Source organism: Rhynchophorus ferrugineus, unplaced genomic scaffold, assembly GCF_030347505.1.
Source record: "Rhynchophorus ferrugineus isolate W39M unplaced genomic scaffold, kcgeb_rfMv2 rfM8, whole genome shotgun sequence".
In the NCBI taxonomy this organism is placed as follows: domain Eukaryota; kingdom Metazoa; phylum Arthropoda; class Insecta; order Coleoptera; family Curculionidae; genus Rhynchophorus; species Rhynchophorus ferrugineus.
The window spans coordinates 15196874-15220047 of record NW_027472587.1 but is presented as its reverse complement, the minus strand read 5'-3'; the positions used below and the strand labels follow the sequence as shown (position 1 = coordinate 15220047).

The window sequence follows — 23174 nt, the reverse complement described above, 5'->3', positions numbered from 1 at the left end:
TAAGTTACGGAGCTATTTGCTTAACTTGCTTTCACCAGTTGAACCTCAGATAGGTTAAAACAGATTATAGTTCTTTAATAGATTTTTCTGTGTTAGAGTTCGTATAAAATCCAATTCCGAGTACGCTGATTATTATTTTTAACCATGAAGTCTGCTGTTGTAAAGATTATAGTGTGTTAAAATATTAATTCCGGTAATCATATTTCTCAAAGCGAATTTATTCTAAAAGCTTTATCTGAATATAGCCATAATAGTGAATACAAATGATACTCGGACGGGGCAAGATCCGGTATAAAACGTGAATGCATCAAAACAACCACTGTCTTAAAATTTTTACCAAGTTAATAAAACTAGCTGAAATTTGGAACTATCATGATGAATAAATCCTTCCCAGCCCCACAAAATACATAACATCACTTTCGTTGGCTTCCGTTTTGGCTTTGTGGCCATTTGCAAAGCTTGTTCGAGATGCTACCACGATTTTCTTTCACAATTTTGTTGTACATGATACACATTTCATCATCTGAAATAATGTTTCTTACTGCTAATTAACTTGTATCGACATAAAATCTTGTATAAATGGTTTAACACTTTACATGGACAATAAAGGTTTAAACTTCGAAACATTGAAATTTCCAAAACTAAAATCAACAAAATCATGTAAGCGCTCATCATCATCCTCCCCAGATATAAGTGTCAACTCAAGAAGGTACCAAAATTTTATTTAAAAAAATATGTATACAATATATAACAATAAGGCAATTACTCCATATACGCATAAAGTATTGTAATAGAGGAAATGCTGTTAACGACTAAACAGATTGATGTATTTTGATGGTATAAAAACAGATGGGCGTCGGCCATTAGGCGACGCAATAATGAAAACTGATTAGCTTATTGTGAAAATCTGTTTTCCATTAATGGCTTTTGCTTTAGGAGCTTTTCGCATTTTTTTATAAGCATCAGGGTCATTTTAATTCATCCATTAAACGTGCCAAAAATTAATCCGTAGATGTTTCGTATTTTGATTTATAATTTCCGCATAGTATGCTTTGGACTATCTTTTTGCATTTAATGATTTTCAGTGGGCCATGATAAGTTTTAATCTTTTTGAGTATATTCCTTTTATTAATTGTTGGTTAAAGTGATTTTATTATATTGTGGAATATGTAAGAAATGTAAACAAAAACTAAGAGTATAATATATAAAACAATAATACTAATAGATATACTACATACTATCAGCTAAAACAATGAAGAAACTGAAACAATCAATAATAAAACAAAATAAATAAAACCATAAATTATTTTTAGATAATTTTTTTTTTATAGTTTTGACAACTGTTAATTTCGATAAATACCAACTTAATACCTTTTTATTTGAGCTAAATGTGGCGAATAAACTTGGTTTTTAGAGAATAAGTTCGAATTTATTGATAGTTTTGTGCATCATGAAAACAAATGTTTATCAAAAGAGCAGATTTATCTAATGTATTAACGATTTCAATATTAACAACAGCAACATTTATCAATACGTTATATATAGACCTCCATATAGCACAAACATATTTATATATAAATCCATGAAATTGTTTGCAATAAATATCAATAAAACAACCGAATAATCAAATAATTAACGGTCATGCACCCACATCATTAGTAAACATATTGGATTTAATGACTTAAACATTGTATACTAACTCCGATATAGATACAAACACATAAAAATGTATACGAATACAGTGCTTGATTTTCATATTTCACTGGACCCATATCATATTTATTTTATTTATTAAACTAGATTCGTCGCCCTTTCAGCGTTGTTCCATATTGCATAGCTCCTTCCAGGTCATTTAGTATTTAATGTTTCTATACTAAAGGTAAAACATGTGGAAATTTTAGAGTAGAATTTAATTAGATTTACATTAACTTTATTAAAAAACCTAATAGATTAAGCTAAACTTATATTTGGGCTAGTATTGTCACAATGGAAGGCTTCTATAAACCCTTATTGTGGCTATAGCTATAAATATCAAGAATTCTGAGCAAATTGGCGTACTGAAAAGGATTTTTTAAACCATCAAGGACTCGAAGAAGGAACTTCAGCGATAAAACACGATTCATTCACAGTGTGAATGAGAGTGAGAAATAGAATTAGCCAAAGAATATCAGAATTATGAAGAGTACGAGAAACAGAACAATAATGGATTAAGATAAGAACAGTTGGAATAGAAACACACACCATTGTATCGATTTTATATTTTTTCTATTGTAGTTCTTTTACTTTATGTATCCGTTATATTCGTTTACATAAAGAAAATCGTCCCTACACATTAATTTACGCAAAAAAACAGAGAAAATACTGTATATTTAGATATGTTTAATCGTAACCATTTGTCAGTCCATGCGTTACATGAAGCGAAAGCAATCCCTATATGAAAATAATAAAAACTACCGAAAATGTACAGCCGTTAAACATAGAACGTTATTTATTAACAAAAGAAACACTACTTGGAACCTTTGCTGATGACACAATTATTATGGCAAACGACATATCTCTGCCTAGGGCAGTAGAAACAGTACAAGTAGCAGACAAAAAAATATAAGCTCTAATATATAAGATAAAATAATAGCTCCAAATTTGTCCACGTTAAAAACAACTATACTGGTTAGTCGAAAGGTACTCTCGACTTAATCTAAAATCAAACAAGTTGATTTATTAGACAATTATAAAGCCAATTTGGACCTATGGCGTTGCAAACATAGGGTTGCACTAAAAATTGCAATCAACTATTCATCCAACGCCATCAAAACAAGGTTCTTCGATTTATTACCAATGCCTATCGCTACGTAACCAACGAAGAACTGCACGATGACCTGGAAATCAAATGGATTCGCAAAGTTATCCAAGATTTCGCCTTGAAACACGAAAGTAGATTACTAAATCATACTAACGTGGAAGCAATACAACTGCTGAACAGCGCACATGATATCAGGAGATTGAAGCAAACCAAACCATACGAATTTATATAAAGTGTATACCTTTAGTGTAAACTATAGCTATATGTTATCATAATTTTATAATTGAGGAATACGTATTGATGTATTTTCTCGCACTCATCTTGCTTGCGAATTACTTCAAGTATAAATGTAATGTAGTAATAAATTAACTTATAATTAAGATTGTATTAATAAAGATGTTATAAAAAAAATTATAACTATATGCTACATAAAATATCCTAAGTAAATATTTTATACTGATATAAGGATGCCTTATTTAACAGTAAGTACTCCGTTATTACTAAAAATCGAACTAAACCTATGTATACTCCAAATAATAGAAATAATAGAGTTGTTTATTCATATAGGAAACAGGATTCAAATAAATGAATACCAGAAACGTAGTTTCAACAAAAACCCTCGACCATACAGCAAGCGATCATTTAATTAGGAAGCATCACGTATCGCTGAACGAAATCTCTTTGTTTTCGATACGGTTTTTGTACGTTTTTCACGAAATCATCGATTTCGAAAAATCCAACACGCCGAATCGCATATGTTTATTAATGAAACGTGAAACTATCGGTCTCGCCTTTATTAATAGTAGTTATCTGATGGTCCCACCGTCCGTTGCGTTGGCAATACATCGACTGTATAACAAATATTGGAAAATATCGATAAGCCCATCGCGAATAATCTAACTTTGCATCAATGCAAAGCTAAAATATTTTAATATTGATTCGTAATAGACATATTTAAAATGGCTGCATATTCGAAATTTAAAAAAATATTGCAGGCGTGAAAAATAATCCAGTATTTTTCATTTTTCAGTTTAGACTTCGCACTCCTACCCAACTAATGGAATTATTCGAAACTGACGGAATGCAAAAATGTTATCTGCATATCCCGCCTCCTCTCAGCTATTTGCTTCCCACGCGCTTGTATATCTCAACATAATTTTCATAAATACTCTTTCCACAATTGATAAGAATCCTATTCCTCCATATTTTTTCCAATATTCAGTCATCACCTTCATTAATGCTAGCGGGCGCTTCTGTGTGTCTAGTTCTCAACCAATACGTAGCTTTTGGTGCCATCTTTGCCGTCGTTTTGATCCAGATCCTTTTCAGAGCTATTCGCTGTATCTTCTGTCCAATTGGTCGATTTCCACAAAAACGTGGGAGGAATTCGTTCACTTTTCATTCGACAGACACGCCCTAGTCATTGTAATATGTGTTCTTCAATTGTGTATCAATTTCCAATACGATCTTGGAAATAAACATGTAGAATTTGCTTTAGTCATTTTAAATACTTCAAACTTACAGATGTCAACCTGTAACAATGTCCAAGATAAGTATCCGAAAGCGTTCAGTTTTAGTCTCTATCATAATATTTCCTCTCTTCCACAAGCACCGTATTATAGAAGAAAACACTAGAAGCTTCAGAAATAAATGGCATTTTCTTCTCCTCTATTACTGATCCCAAATACTCAGTTGTGAATATATTCGTCTTTTCTTCATTAATTCTCAAAACATATGGCTCTGTAATGAAATATATCAGATCTATCAAGGAATGTGTAGCAATATATTGTATTGTCTCATTGCCAAAGTGATCGGTAGCGTTAAAGAAGGAAACAAGACAAAGAATGGACTCGAATAAGTTTACTTTAAGGAAGCTTTTTTCCATGCTAATGGTACCCTCTTCGACCATCAAATTTGCGTAGGCAGAACATGAAACCTTGACTGACCTAATCTAATATTTAATTGGAATCATAATTTATCTCACCATGATGGTCACTTTGTATAGCAATTTATAGATGACAAAATAAATTTGAACTGAAGAAATCGAAAACTGCGAACAAAGTATAGCTTAAAAGACTGTTAACTATATTTTTATTTCAACTAAGGCCATATACCAACATTATCAATAGATCTTTACTATTTTAGAAAATAACCATTATTACCTTAATGACCTCCATCAATCAATGCACGTAATCAAAATGTACGACGTCTGTAAGTTGCAATGTTGCAGCATAAAATTTGACTTTTTATCTCTACCGTTAGCTGAATTATAAACTCTAATTATTGCCACTGACATTTTGAAGAATTTTTCAGATATTTGGCAACTTGGACCCCCAGTACCCTGTCATTTTTATAGACTGATTCGGTTACTTGTTCTGATGCATCAGACAGGATTTTATCTCGTTTTAACTACGATAAAAATGAGAAGGAAATATCCGCTCCAACTTTAAAATTAATTTTACGGTTTTACAAACTGCAACTGGCATTATATTCAGTGTCATATATGACATTTATTGGCTATCTCATTGGACGAGCTATATATTTTAACCTGCATTCTTTTAAATTGTTTTTGGATCTCTCTCTCCCTTTCTCTGTTTAACCTACTTCGCGTCACGTTTGTTTTGTAATTACGTCGACATACCTTCGCACATTTTTTTAAACGTTCACATGAAAACATCTACCACAAACCATTTGAATAAATTCGGCAGAGAAATCCCAGTTCCAAATATGATTACGAAACGAGTGGCAGGGTGATGGGAGGGTAGAGGGAGGAGGTTGTTTCGAGTGAGATAATCCGATTTAAATGTTGGGAAAAAACCCGGCGAAAAAACTACAAAATAAAGAGCAAACATCCCTGATATAGGGAGTTTTCGGTCGGCTGCGTCGAGCTGGCATCATTGACTATTATCAGATGGTTGGCTAGAGAGGGTTTACTCGACGTAACTTTCTTTTATATATATATATATATATATATATATATATATATATATATATATATATATATATATATATATATATATATCGTTTTAAAGGATTTTTGTCAACTAGGATTGAACTAGGGAAGAGAACAATCCAGGAGATATCTGGCGTTGCCCTGTCTGGTTACTGACGTGACTGATTATATACTCTTGTCTGACTCAAACCCATAACAGGGTTAGTAAGAAGACCATCTAGTCACATTAATGACTGCTCCACCAAGCTGTCTACTATTGCCAATCTTAGTGCTGCTTATTTCGACAATATATTAATTGCCACTCTTAGTGCTGTTTATTTGGAAAATATATTAAAGAGAATAAGTGACAATCATCGGGATCAATGTCTGGTGTATAGTGTATATAAAAAACTAAGATAGTATTCATATAATAAATATTTTTCAATCACATTTCAATGATATGTTCAGATAGAGCACCATACAGTAAATAAAATGAACCTGAACCTTTCCTAATATAAATAATGGTTTTGTTTGATTTCATCTTCCCTTTTCTTATCTTGGTAACATTGACCATAGCACAAACAAAGAAGGCTATTAATAATAAAGCATTACATTCTCTACTGTTTTCCTGACACATCCTAAATTTCATTTATTTTTGGTCATTTCTAAAATGTTCTACCATACAAATTGGTATATTCTAATTCTAACAATTATTTAACTCATTTTAGTATTAAAAAAAGACTGGTGAATCTAATTCATATTTTGAATTATCTCTTTTGTTTTTTTTTTAGATTTTCACAATTCAATTCACATTTTCACAATTTTTAAATTTCACAATTCGCGAATAAATGTCTACATTATTTGCACAGAAGATAAAATTGTAAAGTTGCTGATTCCATAATAATATTTTGGGTGACAGTGTGGCATGGGTCTCAAGAACTGAGAAAAAATAAACTAATAACAGAGCTTAGATGCGACTATTAACAATTGTCAGACACTAGAAAGACTTCTGAAGTAAACCATAAAAAGCATATTTATTTTTACAAATTTATTTTATAATTTTTAAAGTAACAGAGACGTTTTCGTAGTCAGCTGGTTAAATTAAATTTTAGGTCCTTATGGCCTTCCTCAATTCAAATTTAATTGATTATGGAGGCTCTAGTTAGAGCCTGTTCTAGAAGATATTTAGAGAAACGAAGCAGGGAAATGAAGAGTTGGAAAAGTAATATAAGTTAAATATTTGATATTTTTCATCGTAGGATAGAAGTAATCGAACTATATATCCAGAGTTATTTGACCATAGTTCTATCCTTGCTTTGTGAAGACAATATGAATAAAATTGTTTAACCACAAATAATTAATGTAGAAATTGTAAATCCCTCACAATTAATTCACACTGCTATAAGTCTATATACATTTTCTCTATAACTATTGTTGTTTCCAAGATAATTTTCTCTGAATAATTTACTTAAAAATATATAACAATTAATACTAGTATAGAGTTCGCTTGTGTTAATAATAATTTATTTTTAACTGAAAAAGTATATTAATCAGGGTCACCCTCGGTTTCAGAAAAATTTGCGATCTCGCTTCCAGCCTTATTTACTTTACGTCACATTTTTTTCTCCTGTCATCCCGATATTATCCACCGATATTTGTTTGTTACATCCAGAAGAGGGAAAAGTTATAAAAACAGGGATGATCTGCCCCGAAAACGGACTTGTTCCAGTTTGGGAACATGCCAAACTTCCGCCCGAACTTCGTACTTTCACTGACAGCCGCATATCTCTCCTTTCCTCTTAGTCGCTACGTTCTTCCGGTGAGATAAGGTGGCGAAGTTTTCGGAAAAACACAAAAATTCGAATAAAGAACGATTTATTAAAAAGTAGCGCATTTTTTAAAGTTTATCCTAATTGTTTAATATACTTTCTGTTGTTTATATAAATACGTTAGATATATAGTCCCGGCGGGCTCAGGAATATCATCGGAATATCGATGATATATAAATACAGCAGGTTCTGTGGTTCATATTCTGTGCTATGCAGTTCTGTGCAAGTAGGTTCAAGTAGATACGGCAAGGGGGTCTTTAACTGGAGAAGTCTGGATTGTATGCCATCATAAAAAAATATTAACTCTTAATATTTTCATTTCATCCAAGAGATAAATTTATTAACATAGTGATAAGTGGTAATGACAAGAAAATCCTCCAGCTCATTGCTCTGAACCTTAGTGTGGGAAGAATGATCCAGTTATAATAATCTGCTGATATCTTGAATTTTACTAAAATGAATATGCTCAAACGGTGATGGCAGTATATAGATTCGACAACTTGTCATTATATCGTTGAGACTATTGTATTCATATAAGTTATGGCCTGACCTCCAAGCTTCGAGAGCTCCACCATTAGAATCATTGTAGCTATAAGTTCCTTTTTGGTCCTGTGTAAACAACTGTATGTTGAAAATATACAAATTATGAAAAAGACATGCCCAATATGAAAGTTTGTATTGGAAAATGCTAACTTTAGCACATTGTTATATCTCCACTACACAGCTGACGTACCGACCTCAAACGCCAGTATTGTGGCAACATTTTTTAACGACTACGATAACTTTATCACCTTACAAAGATTCAATATCAGAGACAAGGAATCTCTAACTTAATAAAATTATTCATTAGTGGTTGAAAACATGAAGAAATAAAGTCGTATGAGATAAAATCTAATCACATGATGTTCACCCTGCGCAGAAAGCTTTAATAATATTAATAATCTGGGAATGCATCTGGATCGACACTTAAAATGGAAGAATCATGTATTACTAAACATTAAACAATTGAAATGAACAACTTGGAATTAAACTGAACCAGATGTATTGTCTCATTGGGCATAATAAAATATATTTGGATAATAAGATATTGTTGTATAAGTAAATTCTTATTATAATGCAGGAAATAAAGTTAATGTACTTTTACGTCATGAGTTAAAATGAATTTTGTAATGAATATCGACAATTATAAAATTGTTCTTAGAACTTCCATGTAGGACACAAGGCACGTCAACAAGAGCCATTGAAGACGAATTAAAAATAAGTTGTCTGTAATGGTGAGCTTTCAGAATGTTACATAAAATAATAACTTGAAATAAATAAACTTACCAATAGGGAAAAAATACGACGGCTACTATTTTAAACATTGAATAGTGGAATAAGTAATTAAAAACGATGGAAGTTTATTCATTTTTTCTTATATTTTTGAAGTGAAAAAAAAATTATTTTCCAACATAAAAGATGTAATTAAAATATGGTAGATAAAACATTGTTAACATTAATTTGGTAACTATTTAAAACCGCTGTTAAATAACAAGATGTTCGATAATTAATGCAATAAAATACGTAACTATATGACAATTTATTTTTTGGACCTTTTACCAATTATTTTAGTTATTTATTTTAGAGACCTAAGTCAAGAAAAGTCAATAGCTCATTTAGAGATTATATAATTATGTTAGTTATTTTTTGGGTTAATATACAAATATTTATTAATACATTTTATATTCCAACTTTATGTTCAACTATACAAAAATTGGAAACAGCAATATAAAACACATTATATGTATATATATATATATATATATATATATATATATATATATATATATATATATATATAGAATTTTTTTTCAAAACAACAATAACATTAACTTAATAATTTGTGGTTGAATTTCAGCTACAGGGCGATCAGTAACTACTATTATTATTCGAACTACCAGCAAGTCAGTTCAAGAGACAAAAGAAAGTCAAACTTACCGCTCCACTTCCTCCTGCTACGGTCTCGTAACAGCCCCAAGACTCATTCCCGAAAGTAATGTTATTCATGCATCCCTGCGAGGCAGCACACACCCTAAAAGCGCCTAGCACTACGTCTACAATACGCTGGGATGTCAACACATTACCTCCGACCACAGCGGCGTCTTCACTGGGATCCAGAAGAGATCCTTTGGGGATTACCACGCGCACTGGTGCCAGACAACCCTGTAACCAATGGAAACCTTGAAAATAAGTGGAGATTCGGGCGAAATCCTGCGGAATTCGCATATTTACCTGATTGAGCGGTACATCGTGGCCCACCATACACCTCAAACAATAAATCAGAGCGGAAAGGGTGACAGCGCGGGGTGCGTTGCAATTTCCCCAAACTTCTGGTCCAGAGCCACTGTGCGGAAACAAGAATCAGTCAGGAATTAAAAATGTAAAGTTAGAGAAGAATAAATTGCAATATTTCTTATAATCTGACTTTAAAGTCATTATGTGTCGTATCATCGTATCGTCATCATGTATCTAACACTACTTGTTCAATGAAGTCATACTATACACACACAAAAGCTATTCAAAAGGTATCTGTTCACAAAACATCATCAATATAGCATCATATCTTAAAAACTACAAGTTTTTCAAGGGTGACACTAACGTACGATTCTACATAAAATTCTTTGAATTGCCTGAAATTTTCATTAGCCCATGATTAGTTCAGAAGAAATGACAGCAGAAATGATGAAAATAGCAAAAAATTGACAATTTTCATGATATATATCGAAAAATATCTCAAAACACATGCACTTTAGATTTAAATAACCGAAAATTCATGATAATTAATTTAAATTTTATATTTTTTAATATATATGGCACAAACAGAAATCAACTCATCCTTCAGAAATAATATACTTGTCCTTGTATCTTAAAAACCAAACACTGCAAAAAAAAATATTATTCCACCGTCTAGTTCAGCATAAAATTCTTTAAAATTTTTGTAATTTTCATTAACCTGAATCCATTAACCATTAAATGACATCAAAAATAATACAACAATAACAAATACATTAACAAAAATCTATGCTAAATTGCTTTAGAATGAATACTTTTACAGATATGGGACATAAACAGAAATTCATTCATTTTAGAAAAAATGTACACGCACAAATATATAGCACATAAATTATTATTAAAATTCTTTAGAAATTCTGTAATTTTCATTAACATGTGATTATTTTAGAGAACAACAAAATAATATGAAAATGGAAAAAAATTGCAAATTTTCATAACTATATATATTGAAAAACTGTCAGAATATTTCAGCTCTCAAATAAGGATAAAACTATCACAATATATCTATTTTGCGCCTGAAATAGACGAAAATCCATGCCTTTGTTTTAAATTTGTAATTCTTAAGATTCTTATTCAACATTATTCAAGGGAAAACACTGACCTTTAGGTTCCAAAATCGATCGTTTCACGAATATTTACATCCAATACGTTCAAATGTTACAAGAATTATCCGTACACTTTCTTATCCTATTTCCCAACATCGATTTCAGATCATATTTAGTCATATACTAAATTAAAACTTTTGGTTTTATCCTTATGAAAGAGAAGATACAAAAATTAGGTAAATTAGACGGAAGTCCGTGAACTTATAATTAAAAATAGCAATATGCTTATTAAAAATACAAATTAACGAAGCATTTATACGATTAGTAAAACGAACGAACAAACGAAATCAACAGATAAACCTTATAAGATTAAATGGAACTTAGTTAATTCTCCACCCGAATTCATTGATTAATATACTCTTTAGTATAGCTATAAAACACGCGAGATCTTTAATACCCATCACTGAGTAATTAATTATTTAAGTAGCGTCTTAAAAGAACTAATTAATACTATCTTAATGTCATCATTAATCCATATATAATTCCGAATACGAAATGGACAGTTATCCTCAATATTATAGCTCTTCATATTGTTATAGATATTAGGTTTGATATCCCATTTATGAACAAACATTCAACAATTTACCAGGTATATAGAATAATAGACATTATTGAAAAAATACTTTCTCAGCTTCTTCTTGAACTTAATGAACGGGGCTTCAATAAAGTCTGGATAAAGGTTTATTATGGCTGCATAATACACTGACATACTTATTTATATACCTTACTAATATTTAATGAAACTACACGTAAGCAAATATATAATTTAATAAATATATAAAAATATACATACAAGAAAATATGATAATCATAAATATTAATGAACGAAATCGTTTCATTATATTCCCCAAACGCCCAATTCTATCAAAATACTTTGACACACATCCCTTACTTATATCTAATGATTATTTTATGATTCCGTATTTCTTTAGGCCAAAATAACTGATGATAAATGTATTATACAATTAAAAGGTTTGTAAATTCGAGAACACACAGCAGTGTAATAACGCACGATACATATATGACTCCCAGTAATGGTATAGATTAATGTTAAGTTTATCATCCAATGAAAATCCTTGGTATTTAATTCACAGTCCATCATTCATCATCAAACACGATATTCAAAAGCCACGTTGAGATTATGAAGTGCAGTAAATGAATTGTAAGTCGCTCAAGATTAATTTATATTTGTTCAATCATCCATCATATACAAATACCATATTAAAATATAGTTATCCTCAATATTATAGCTCTTCATAATACATTAGGTCTCCTATCCCATTCATGAATAAACATTCAACAATTTACCAGATGTATAGAATAATAGACATTATTGAAAAAATACTTTCTCAGCTTCTTCTTGAACTTTATCCAGGGTTTCGATAAAGTCTGCCATAAAAAGATAAAACTCCATAAAATGTTACCATAAATAGTAAGCTGAGCTCTTAAATCCCTACTTCTCAGCTAGGATATTTAGAGTTAAACAACAAGAAACCTACTCAACAATGTAAAAAACAAAATCAGGTGAAATGCAAGGCAGTGTTTTATGTGTGACATAGCTCATAGGGAAAATTGGAGACTATAGCGAAGAAGCAACCAACCAACTAAAAAGTTCTTCTAATTTATTTCATTAGAGAATAAGTAAAAACCAATGGGTCTTTTTACTTAAGTTCCTAGTAGAGAAAAATTGTAACTTAGAAGGCAATTAAAAAAGAAATAAAAAAGCTATTATCGCAGGGTTGACTATGTCATTTTCATTGTCATTTTGATCTTAAATAGATACCTGAAATCACAGAGTGCTGAACCCAGCACTTCGTCCAGTGTTACACGCAGGTGTATCGGTGATCCATCATCCATATTGTCGGTAAATTCCAAAATGGAGGTGCCTGTTCTAGCCGAAGCGTTTCTAGCTACCTCTCGAAGCATGTCGCGAACTGCTACCTCAGCATTGGTCTGAATGTGCGTCATGTAGGCTTGGACCACTTCGAGTCCATACTGGTCGATCAGTTCTGAAACCTAATAAATCGTTTAGACTAGATTCATTGACTCATAAAGGTTTACATAATATTCATCAAGACTTAATTCTACAATATTGCAAAAATTTTATATTAAATTATATAACACTGTTATCTTACATATTATTTTATTTGTCCCTTTTCTTTTAAAATTAAATACGTGCATATTAAGTTTTTTATATTGCATTTCTTATATCATAGAATTATCAACATTATATCAGTAAGTAAATAATTATATCCATCAAATATACGAATAATAGAAGAACTAGAGCTTTGGTGTGTCAGTGTGATGTTTAAATACTATTAAATAATTAAATATTGTGTCCTTGTACTTTTATTGATTATTTTAAAATGAAATATGTTTATAAAAGGTTTTTTATAATACATTTAATTACAGATTTATATTATAGGAGGTGAAAAATATATCAAGAAATTCTCAGTCTCATTCAAAAGTCTCAGTGGTAATATTAGGTTGAGAATTCAAGATAATTTATCCTATTTATACCATATCCTTCAAATATACGCATAATTAGCAAGGACCGACAAGGTTCCGATTTAAAATCCTTGTGCGCATTACATGATTCTCTAGAATTAGACTTTTGTTAATATGTATAATCAGTGATCAATTGGTGAATAAAGAGTACAAATGGTTAGTAACATAATTTAATATTTTTTGAACCGAAATTGATCCGGTACACCTACAACATGTTAACAGAAAAGGCCTGACACATAGATGGCACTACTAGAATTAAATCCATGGGTTTTTCAGTTAGCCCCAACCCTCAAAAGATGGGTTAATAAACTTGACAACCTGTCAGATCATTTGTTGATCAATCACAGCACTTTAAATGAAGCAACTATTGTTCTTGTGAAAAAAATGGATAAAAAGGAATTTCGCAACAAAATGAAAAAATACAGTTGAAGCAAACACTTGGCTTGATGCCAAATTTTCGGTTACTGTCCCAGGAAAATCAACCATCAAGGATTGATATGCTAAGTTTAGATGTGGTAAAATGAGCACCGAAGACGATGAACACAGTGGACGCCCAAAAGTGGTTGTTACCGACAAAAACATTTAAAAATTCCACAAAATGTTTTAAAAGACCGTAAATTGAAACTGAATAAAATAGCAGACATTCTAAAAATATCAAACTGAACGTGTACATCATATCATTCACGAATATTTGGGTATGAGAAAGCTCTGTGCAAACTGGGTGCCGCGCAAGCTCACTTTTGAACAAAAAACACAATTCGACGAATTGATGATTCGGAGCAGTATCTGAAGATGATTAAACGTAATAAACCCGAGTTTTTGCGTCGATATGTGATAATGTATGAAACTTGGCACCACCATTTCACTCCGAAATCCAATCGAGAGTCATCCGAGTGTACTGCACACGATGAACCCACTCCAAAGCGTGGGAAAACGCTGGCAAGTTTATGGCATCTGTATTTTGGGATGTGCATGGAATAATTTTCATTTATTACCTTGAAAAAGAAGGACAATCAACAGCGACTATTACATAGCATTATTGGACCTTTTGAAGGGCGAAATCGACGCGACAACGACTATTTGTCAGATCTCAGCAGAATGCTCGCTGGGACGAAATTTTCGTCAAATGAAGAGGTGATCGCTGAAACTGAGGCCTATTTTGAAGCAAAGGACAAATCGTACTACAAAAATGGTATCGAAAACTTGGTGGGTCGCTACAATCAGTGTATCAAGCTTGAAGGGTATTATGTTGAATAAAAAAAAACTAATTTTGCCAAAAAAATGTGTTTTACTCTGGTAGGCCTGGGCTTTTCAACTGACCTGTTATATAATGATTTTTGGATCCCAGTTCCTTACTTATGTCAAGGATTTGTCATAACTATAGTTATAAAATCCCTTCAATGAAAAATTCTGTATATCGCTTCCATAAAATAAAACTAAATGGCTGAAGACATCTCTGTTGCATTGATATTTGGCAGGAAGGACAGGATTCACTCTCAGTTGGTAGAACATTTGAGCCAACGGATAACGAACACATAACGAGCCAACGGATAACGAACACATAACGAAGCACACTTAGTGCAATATATTTAGTAAAAATTAAATAATTGAATATGTTTCTCATTAAATTTAGCCTGATTACCTCAAAGCCCACAAATTGTACCCATTCTTTCTACTAACTTAGTTATGTAATCTTTCATTCACTTCAAGAATTCTCAGAACACTACTGGGCTAGATGGACATAGATTCCTCACTATACTATAAAGTTGATCCCATATTAATTCCAGAGATAGAAGAGAGGTCTGGCGAATGTGTTCACCATTTCATTATCACCAAAATTGCTTTGTTTCATTTTTCAATTCATTGCAAAAAAAAAGAAATCATTACACATATTTTTAATACAATATTTTATTTTTATTACACGTTTTTGACAATTGCCACTTGCAAAATACGAACAAAAGTTAAATATTCATTAGTCATCCGTCGAGTATTATTTGTTTTAAATAACAGTCGCTCTATTTCTCGTATGAATACTAATAATTTTTGTTTCTTTTTTAACTTCCAAACATCTTCAAACAAAACAGCAGGAGCTACCGAAAAATTGGTTGAAAGGGCAAACGTTTATAGAACTCAGGCTGTTGCACGTTGCAACTAAACATAGTATATCAATAAAACTATCAAGGTTAATACTTAAATTAAAGTAGATATAAAAAACAATTATTAGGACAACGAAACACTTTAAGCTGTCGATTATGACTTTCTCCCTAGACATAATTGACTGAAAGCAATAAAAAAGTCTCTATAAAGTCAACTAATTATATTATGGCGACATGATACCTTAATGCACTATCCCTTATTTATATTTATAATTACCAATTATTATTTTCAATATTATTTCTAAGACAAAACATAAACAAATATAAAATAAAGTTAATGTAAACATATAAAAGAGGATATCGCTATTAACAAAAAAGTATAGATAAACCGTTTTATTATTCCTCAATTCTAGCAAACTTTGTCACTACAAATAATACATTGAAAGCAATAAAATATAAAAGTACCTTTAAGGCCGACTAATTTTATTATGGCGGCATAATACAATGACACACTTATATACCTTACTTATATTTAATGAAACTACTAATAGAAGAAACGTACGAAATGAAGAACGAATTGTTAAAGTTGTGAAACAGATAACCTCGCGAGCCCAATCTACAACAATCACCAACAATTTCCACTTTTTTTGCTTTTAATTTTTGTGCTCAAAATGCAAAAAAAAACATATATACATATAAAACCGTCATATTTTATTATATATAGATCTACTTTTAACAAAAGAAGATATTAACAGCAAATCAAATAAAGGTAGGTAGCGGAAATAAAAAGATACTAAAAAATAACTAAATAAAATAAACAATTATGGTACTTGAAAAGCGTAAAAAAAAACAAATCTATTAACAAAGGTCTAAACCTAATAACCCTGGAAGTACAACAGAAAGCTAAACAAATTGTAGAGAGTAAAAGTCTTCAAAAAAGTAAAATGAACACGGACATTACAAACTGCGTTAAAAGAAACTTAAATATATGCACACAGTATTTTATTTTAGAGGTGGAAGATGATTTAGAAAAATATTTACAACAAAAATCCATTACTAATTTTATTAAAACAATAGTTAAAAAAAAACACATTCGTTTATATTTTCTCTTCTGTTAATAGCATAAAATCCCCTTTTTTAACACCAAGATTCACTGGCACTATTGTCCACAATACTATTGGCAAATGTATAACGATTGGCCGTATAATATCTAAAATCTTGATATTACATTCATTTACTCATCACTAATAAAATATATGAAACAATATATGAATTACTACTAAGTAATAGTATATTATAATATATCTAAAATATATGTTATATGTATCAAGACAACTATATTAATATTAAATTTTTACTGAAATATAATAATCCGATAACAAAATGTGTGCCATATATTCCAAATCCAGTTTAATTCAAAGAAATGCGCTACTAAAAGAAATAGAGTGTTATTAGACTTCCATTATAAACAAAGCCTTTGGGCAAAACGGCATTCCAATACACCCGCTGTATTTACCGGCAATGACTCCCTAATAAATTAATTTATTAATACTAATAAAATAATAAGGTCTAATAAAACAACTATTATAAAGAAATTCACGAATCAGAGGAAAGTTACTTCTAAATCGATTATCTTTGAACAGGTATAACCATAAATTAATTAACGTTCAAAGACTATGCGACTATAAATATTCTCGAAGCCATCTTCATCCTTCAGTCGTTGACCTGAAAGCAACTCGAGCAAGTTATTTAGTCATTTTCTACTTATTAAAAATGATTGTTAAGAAAAGAACCAGAAGAACTGTAGCTGTGAAGCTGGAAGCTATACGCAGAGTTCAACAAGGCGAGACTAAAGCTGCTGTTGGACGTAGTCTCAACGTTCCTGAATCAACCCTTCGAGGTTGGTGTAAGCAAAAGGACATTCTAGAGCAAGAAGCAAAATTAGAACGGCTAGGCGAAAAACATCCTGCTAAAAGGTCCAAATTTGAAGAAGCGAAAAGGGGGCCGGGTACATCCAAAGAACCTAAGAGCAAGCCATCGCCTAAAATCAAGTTTCTGCAGACACCAGCAGACATACCAATAAGGGCTGGACCATCCGGTTCTCGTCAAATAAGTCACGACGTGGAGACCAATTATAATTCGTATAAACAGCTACCAACGAAGCAGGACAAGAAAGAGGAATTAGAACGGTTAGGCGAAAAACATCCTGCTAACAGGCCTACATTGGATGAAACACAAATTTGGTATCCTTGTGTAATGAGCTCCTTAACATTTATACCTCTATATGCAAGGATGTGTGGTTTTAAATATGGGTCCGTCTTTTACCGATATACAAGGACGCTACCAGATCTGACAACTGATCCATTCTTGCTTGGTTTCCACCAATGCCTGCGCAACCTAGAAATGAAATTCGGCCCAATACAACGGGTACGAATCGAAGAAAACCTTTCCTCGCTTCCAATACAGGATTTCGTCAATAGCTGGGACGAAGAACTTAACAGAGTGAACACCAATGGACCTAATGAATATGAAAAACACGTTGGGGATGTTAACAATGTTAACTCCCAAGGCCAGACTCCAACGTCTACATCGCCAGCTAGTTTGCAAGAAGTTAAAGGTATGACAGGACACACTACTGACACTGCCGATTCTGGAACGGGCGCCAATTCAGCATTCGGCGAGCCAATACCTCATAGCCAAAATGAGAACCAGTTATTCGGAATGCTACCATTTGTTTTTGAGTACACCAAAGTGAAAGGATACGAATATGCTATGAGCTTTTTTGTTTCTACAAGGACGCTTCCTGTTTTCGCTACAAGCCCATTTCTATTTGGCTTGAACGAGCTCAAACTACTCTTGGAACATCAGCATGGGCCAAGGGATTTAGAGCAAGCCCAAGATAATAAGGACAATTGAATTGGAACTGTAATTCAGTCACGAAGGCTAAAAATGATTAATGCAAATTGCGTGCTTTAGTAATATGGTGAAACTATCGTGCACAAATGCACATTTTATTCGAAACAAACTGACTTAAAACATTATATTTCAATGTCTACACAGCTATAGTGTTATTTAGTAAAATGTTAATTACACATCACTTGATTTTTTACTTTTATAAAACTTATATAAAATATTAAAATATATAATTGAAAATAAATGTATCTCCTTCTATTAAGTTGTCTCCTTTTCCCACCTGTCTACAAACCAATAAGGGTTTAACTAATTTTAAAACACATTCCAAAATTCTCCGTGTTAAATCAAACACCGAGCAATAAACACGGACAATAAAACAGTGTGTTAAAAAGCACCTTGAATATATACATACGGTATTTTATTTTCGACATAAAAAAATATTTGAAGAATTTTTAATCCAAAAATCCATTTCTAATTTAATTAAGAAAAAAATACCAAAAAAACATCTGTAAAATCGGCATATTTCATTATATATAGATCTACGTTTAACAATAGAAGATATTAATTGCGAATCAAATAAAAATAGGTAGCGGAAATTAAAACATACTAAAAAATATATAAATATAATAAACCAAGTACATGAAACCTACAAGGGAAAAAAACAAATACATTATTAAAGGTCTAAACCTAATGACCCTTCAAGAATATCGAAAACCTAAACAAACTGTATCGAATAAAACACACAGACACACATATAGCGGCATAAAAATATATTAAAAGATAAATATCTATAATAAATAATTTAAAAAACCGCTAAAATTAAAACAGTTCAAAGTAGAAACATAAACACAGTTACAAAATGTGTTAAAATCACCTTGAACCCATAGGATATTATTTTAGAGGTCGAAGAATTAAAAAAAAATTATTCCAAAAATCCATGCATACTTTTATTAAGACAAAAATGCAAAAAAAAATATATCTATAAAATCGGCATATTTCATTATATATAGATCTACCTTTAACAATAGAAGATATTAATTGCGAATCAAATAAAAGTAGGTAGCGGAAATTAAAACATACTAAAATATATATATAAATATAATAAATCATTAAAGTACATAAAACCTACAAGGGAAAAAAAAACAAATACATTATTAAAGGTATAAACCTAATAACCCTTCAAGAATATCGAAAACCTAAACAAACTGTATCGAATAAAACACACAGACACACATATAGCGGCATAAAAGTATATTAAAAGATAAATACCAATAATAAACAATTTCAAAAAACGGCTAAAATTAAAACAGTTCAAAGTAGAAACATAAACACAGTTACAAAATGTGTTAAAATCACCTTGAACCCATAGGATTTTATTTTAGAGGTCGAAGAATTTCAAAAAAAATTATTCCAAAAATCCATGCATACTTTTATTAAGACAAAAATGCAAAAAAAATATATCTATAAAAACGGCATATTTCATTATATATAGATCTACGTTTAACAACAGAAGATATTAATTGCGAATCAAATAAAAGAAGGTAGATAAGGTAAATAACTATAATAATCAATTATAGTAGATGAAACGCGTCAAATAAAAACAAATGTAATATTAAAGATCTAAACCTAATAACCCTTCCAATACAACAAAAAGCTAAACAAATTGTAGAGAGTAAAAGAATACAAAAAAGTAAAATGAACACGGGCAATGCCGAATGTATTAAAAGCACCTTAAATATATACACACTACAAAACTAAATGGCTGAAGACATCTCTATTGCATTGATATTTGGCAGGAAGGACAGGATTCACTCTCAGTTGGTAGAACAATTGAAGCGCAGTTAGTGCAATATATTTAGTAGAGATTAAATAATTGAATATGTTTCTCATTAAATTTAGCCTCATTACCTCAAAGCTCACAAATTGTACTCATTCTTTCTATTAACTTAGTTATGTAATCTTTCATTCACTTTATAAGTATTCTCAGAACTCTACTGGTCTAGATGGACATAGATTCCTCACTATTCTATAAAGTTGATCCCATATTAATTCCAGAGTTAGAAGAGAGGTCTGGCGAATGTGTTCATCATTTCATTATCACCAAAATTGCTTTGTTTCATTTTTCAATTCATTACAAAAAAAAACATTACACATATTTTTAATACAATATTTTATTTTTATGAGACGTTTTTGACAATTGCCACTTGCAAAATACGAATAAAAGTTAAATATTCATTAGTCATCCGTCGAGTATTATTTGTTTTAAATAACACTCGCTCTATTTCTCGTATGAATACTAATAATTTTTGTTTTTTTTGCCTTCCAAGCATCTTTAAACAAAACAGCTGAAGCTACCGAAAAATTAGTTGAAAAGGTAAACATTTATAGAACTCAAACTGTTGCACGTTGCAACTAAACATAGTATATCAATAAAACTATCAAGGATAATACTTAAACTAAAGTTGATATAAAAAATAATTATTAGGACAACGAAACACTTTAAGCTGTCGATTCTGACATTCTCACTAGACATAATTGACTGAAAGCAATAAAAAAGTCTCTCGAAAGTCAACTAATTATATTATGGCGACATGATACCTTAATGCACTATCCCTTATTTATATTTATAATTACCAATTATTATTTTCAATGTTATTTTTAAGACAGAACATAAACAAACATATAATGAAGTTAATGTAAACATATAAAAGAGGATATCGCTATTAACAAAAAAGTATAGATAAACCGTTTTATTATTCCTCAATTCTAGCAAACTTTGTCACTACAAATAATACATTGAAAGCAATAAAATATAAAAGTACCTTTAAGATCGACTAATTTTATTATGGCGGCATAATACAATGACACACTTAAATACCTTACTTATATTTAATGAAACTACACCTAAACAAATATATAATTTAATAAATATATAAATATATACAAATATGCGTACAACAAAATAGTGATAATCATAAATATTAATGACCGAAATTGTTTCATTATATTCCCCAAACTCCCAATTCTATCAAAATGGATTGACAAACAATCTTTACTTATATCTAATGATTATTTTATGGTTCCGTATTTCTTTAGGCCAAAATAACTGATGGTAATTATATTATACAATTAAAAGTTTTGTAAATACATGATTACAAAGCAGTGTAATAACGAACGTTACTTATATGATTTCCAGTAATGGCATAGATTAATGTTAAGTTAATCATCCAAAAAAAATCCTTGATATTTAATTCACAGTCGATCATCCATCATCAAACACGATATTCAAAAGCCACGTTGAAATTGTTTAAGTGTCGAATAAATAAATTGTAAGTCGCTCAAGATTAATTTACATTTGTTCATTCATCCATCGAATACAAATACTATATTTAAAAAAAAAGCATTGAAATGTTTTATTGTCGAATAAAAGAATTGCATGCCCATTGCAAATCCTTTAAAATTAAGTCTGCCCTTCTTTCACTCATCATCAATATTTAAATTATTTAGTTTTCAATTTTCCAACCAGTTTTCTATGTGTGAAAACACATGCAAAATAGGCTACATATATTGATTTAAAATCATGTAAAAACATAAAAATATCAAAAATACATATGATATCAAATATACTCTTATTATGTTACAATATTTATTTCAACATCTTTATGAACGAATACTATATTTCAATTTTAATGTACTTATATTCATATATATACTTTCGTCCCAACAGTGAATTTCTATTGTTTAAATAATTTCTGGTTCTGACGAGAGCCCTTTTCACCTTTATTTATATTATCATCAGAAGCCCTACGAAACACTGACGTAACTTACCGCTTCCTAAGCATCGTTTCCGCACTCCAACATTTTAACCTTTTAGCGCGTTTCGGATTTATTTGGATTATTACTAATAAATTTCATGCTTAAACAATTGATTTTGTACTAGTAAAGAATTTGAAGGAGATGGGGTCAATTATAACGTAAAAAAGGGTAAAGTTACTATAAAAGGACGATAATATATAGTGCTGCATTACTAGTCCGAGTTCAGTGTCTCAATTAAGAAGTGTTTTTGTGTTGTGTATAAAATGGCTAGGTATAGAAAAGATTTTTCTTTCAAGATGGAAGCAATATGTCGCGTAAAGAGAGGAGAAAAAATAGTAGCAGTGGCTAAAAATTTGAATATTTCCCAAGCGACCCTTAGAACCTGGTATCGCAACAAATACAATATATTGGAAGAAAGCCTCGAATTTATTTTTAACGGTGCTAAACTAGCTAGTACTCAACCAAATCCAGTGACAACCGCTGACACCACCTCTGAACAGAATGCCAGTAATGGGGGATCCCAGTTGCCAGAAAATAGTCACGAGACTACCCCAGCCTCAAGCAAGTCTTCGTTTTCTAAAGTCCGCACAACCGATTATGATGTAACCAGTCCTAAATCAGAAACCTTTTTACAACAAACTATTGCTGAACGGGATCAAGTGATAGTAACTGAGAAGACAATAGAAGATCAGACTCTCCCTATCCGAAAACTAAGGAGCCGTGAAGTGATTTTGTGCAACTAGTATATCTAGTGTCGTAATCTAGTAGTTTAATCTAGTTTCTCATAGTAATGGCTGTTCTTCCTACATGTATATAATATATTGTCCGTTATGCCAAATGTTA

At 31.0% G+C, this 23174-nt stretch overlaps 1 protein-coding gene across 2 annotated transcripts in view; it reads right to left on the bottom strand.

Moving 5' to 3' along the window:
• LOC143200758 (5-oxoprolinase) overlaps positions 1-23174 on the bottom strand; it is a 134368-nt gene that overhangs the window by 35238 nt on the left and 75956 nt on the right. For both annotated transcript variants that reach the window (XM_076411367.1, XM_076411368.1), the window contains exons 15-17: positions 12782-13014; positions 9833-9944; positions 9539-9763 (exon numbers count right to left, since the gene is read on the bottom strand). In XM_076411367.1, coding sequence (XP_076267482.1) covers positions 9539-9763; positions 9833-9944; positions 12782-13014 — 570 coding nt within the window. The remainder of the gene's footprint in view (positions 1-9538; positions 9764-9832; positions 9945-12781; positions 13015-23174) is intronic.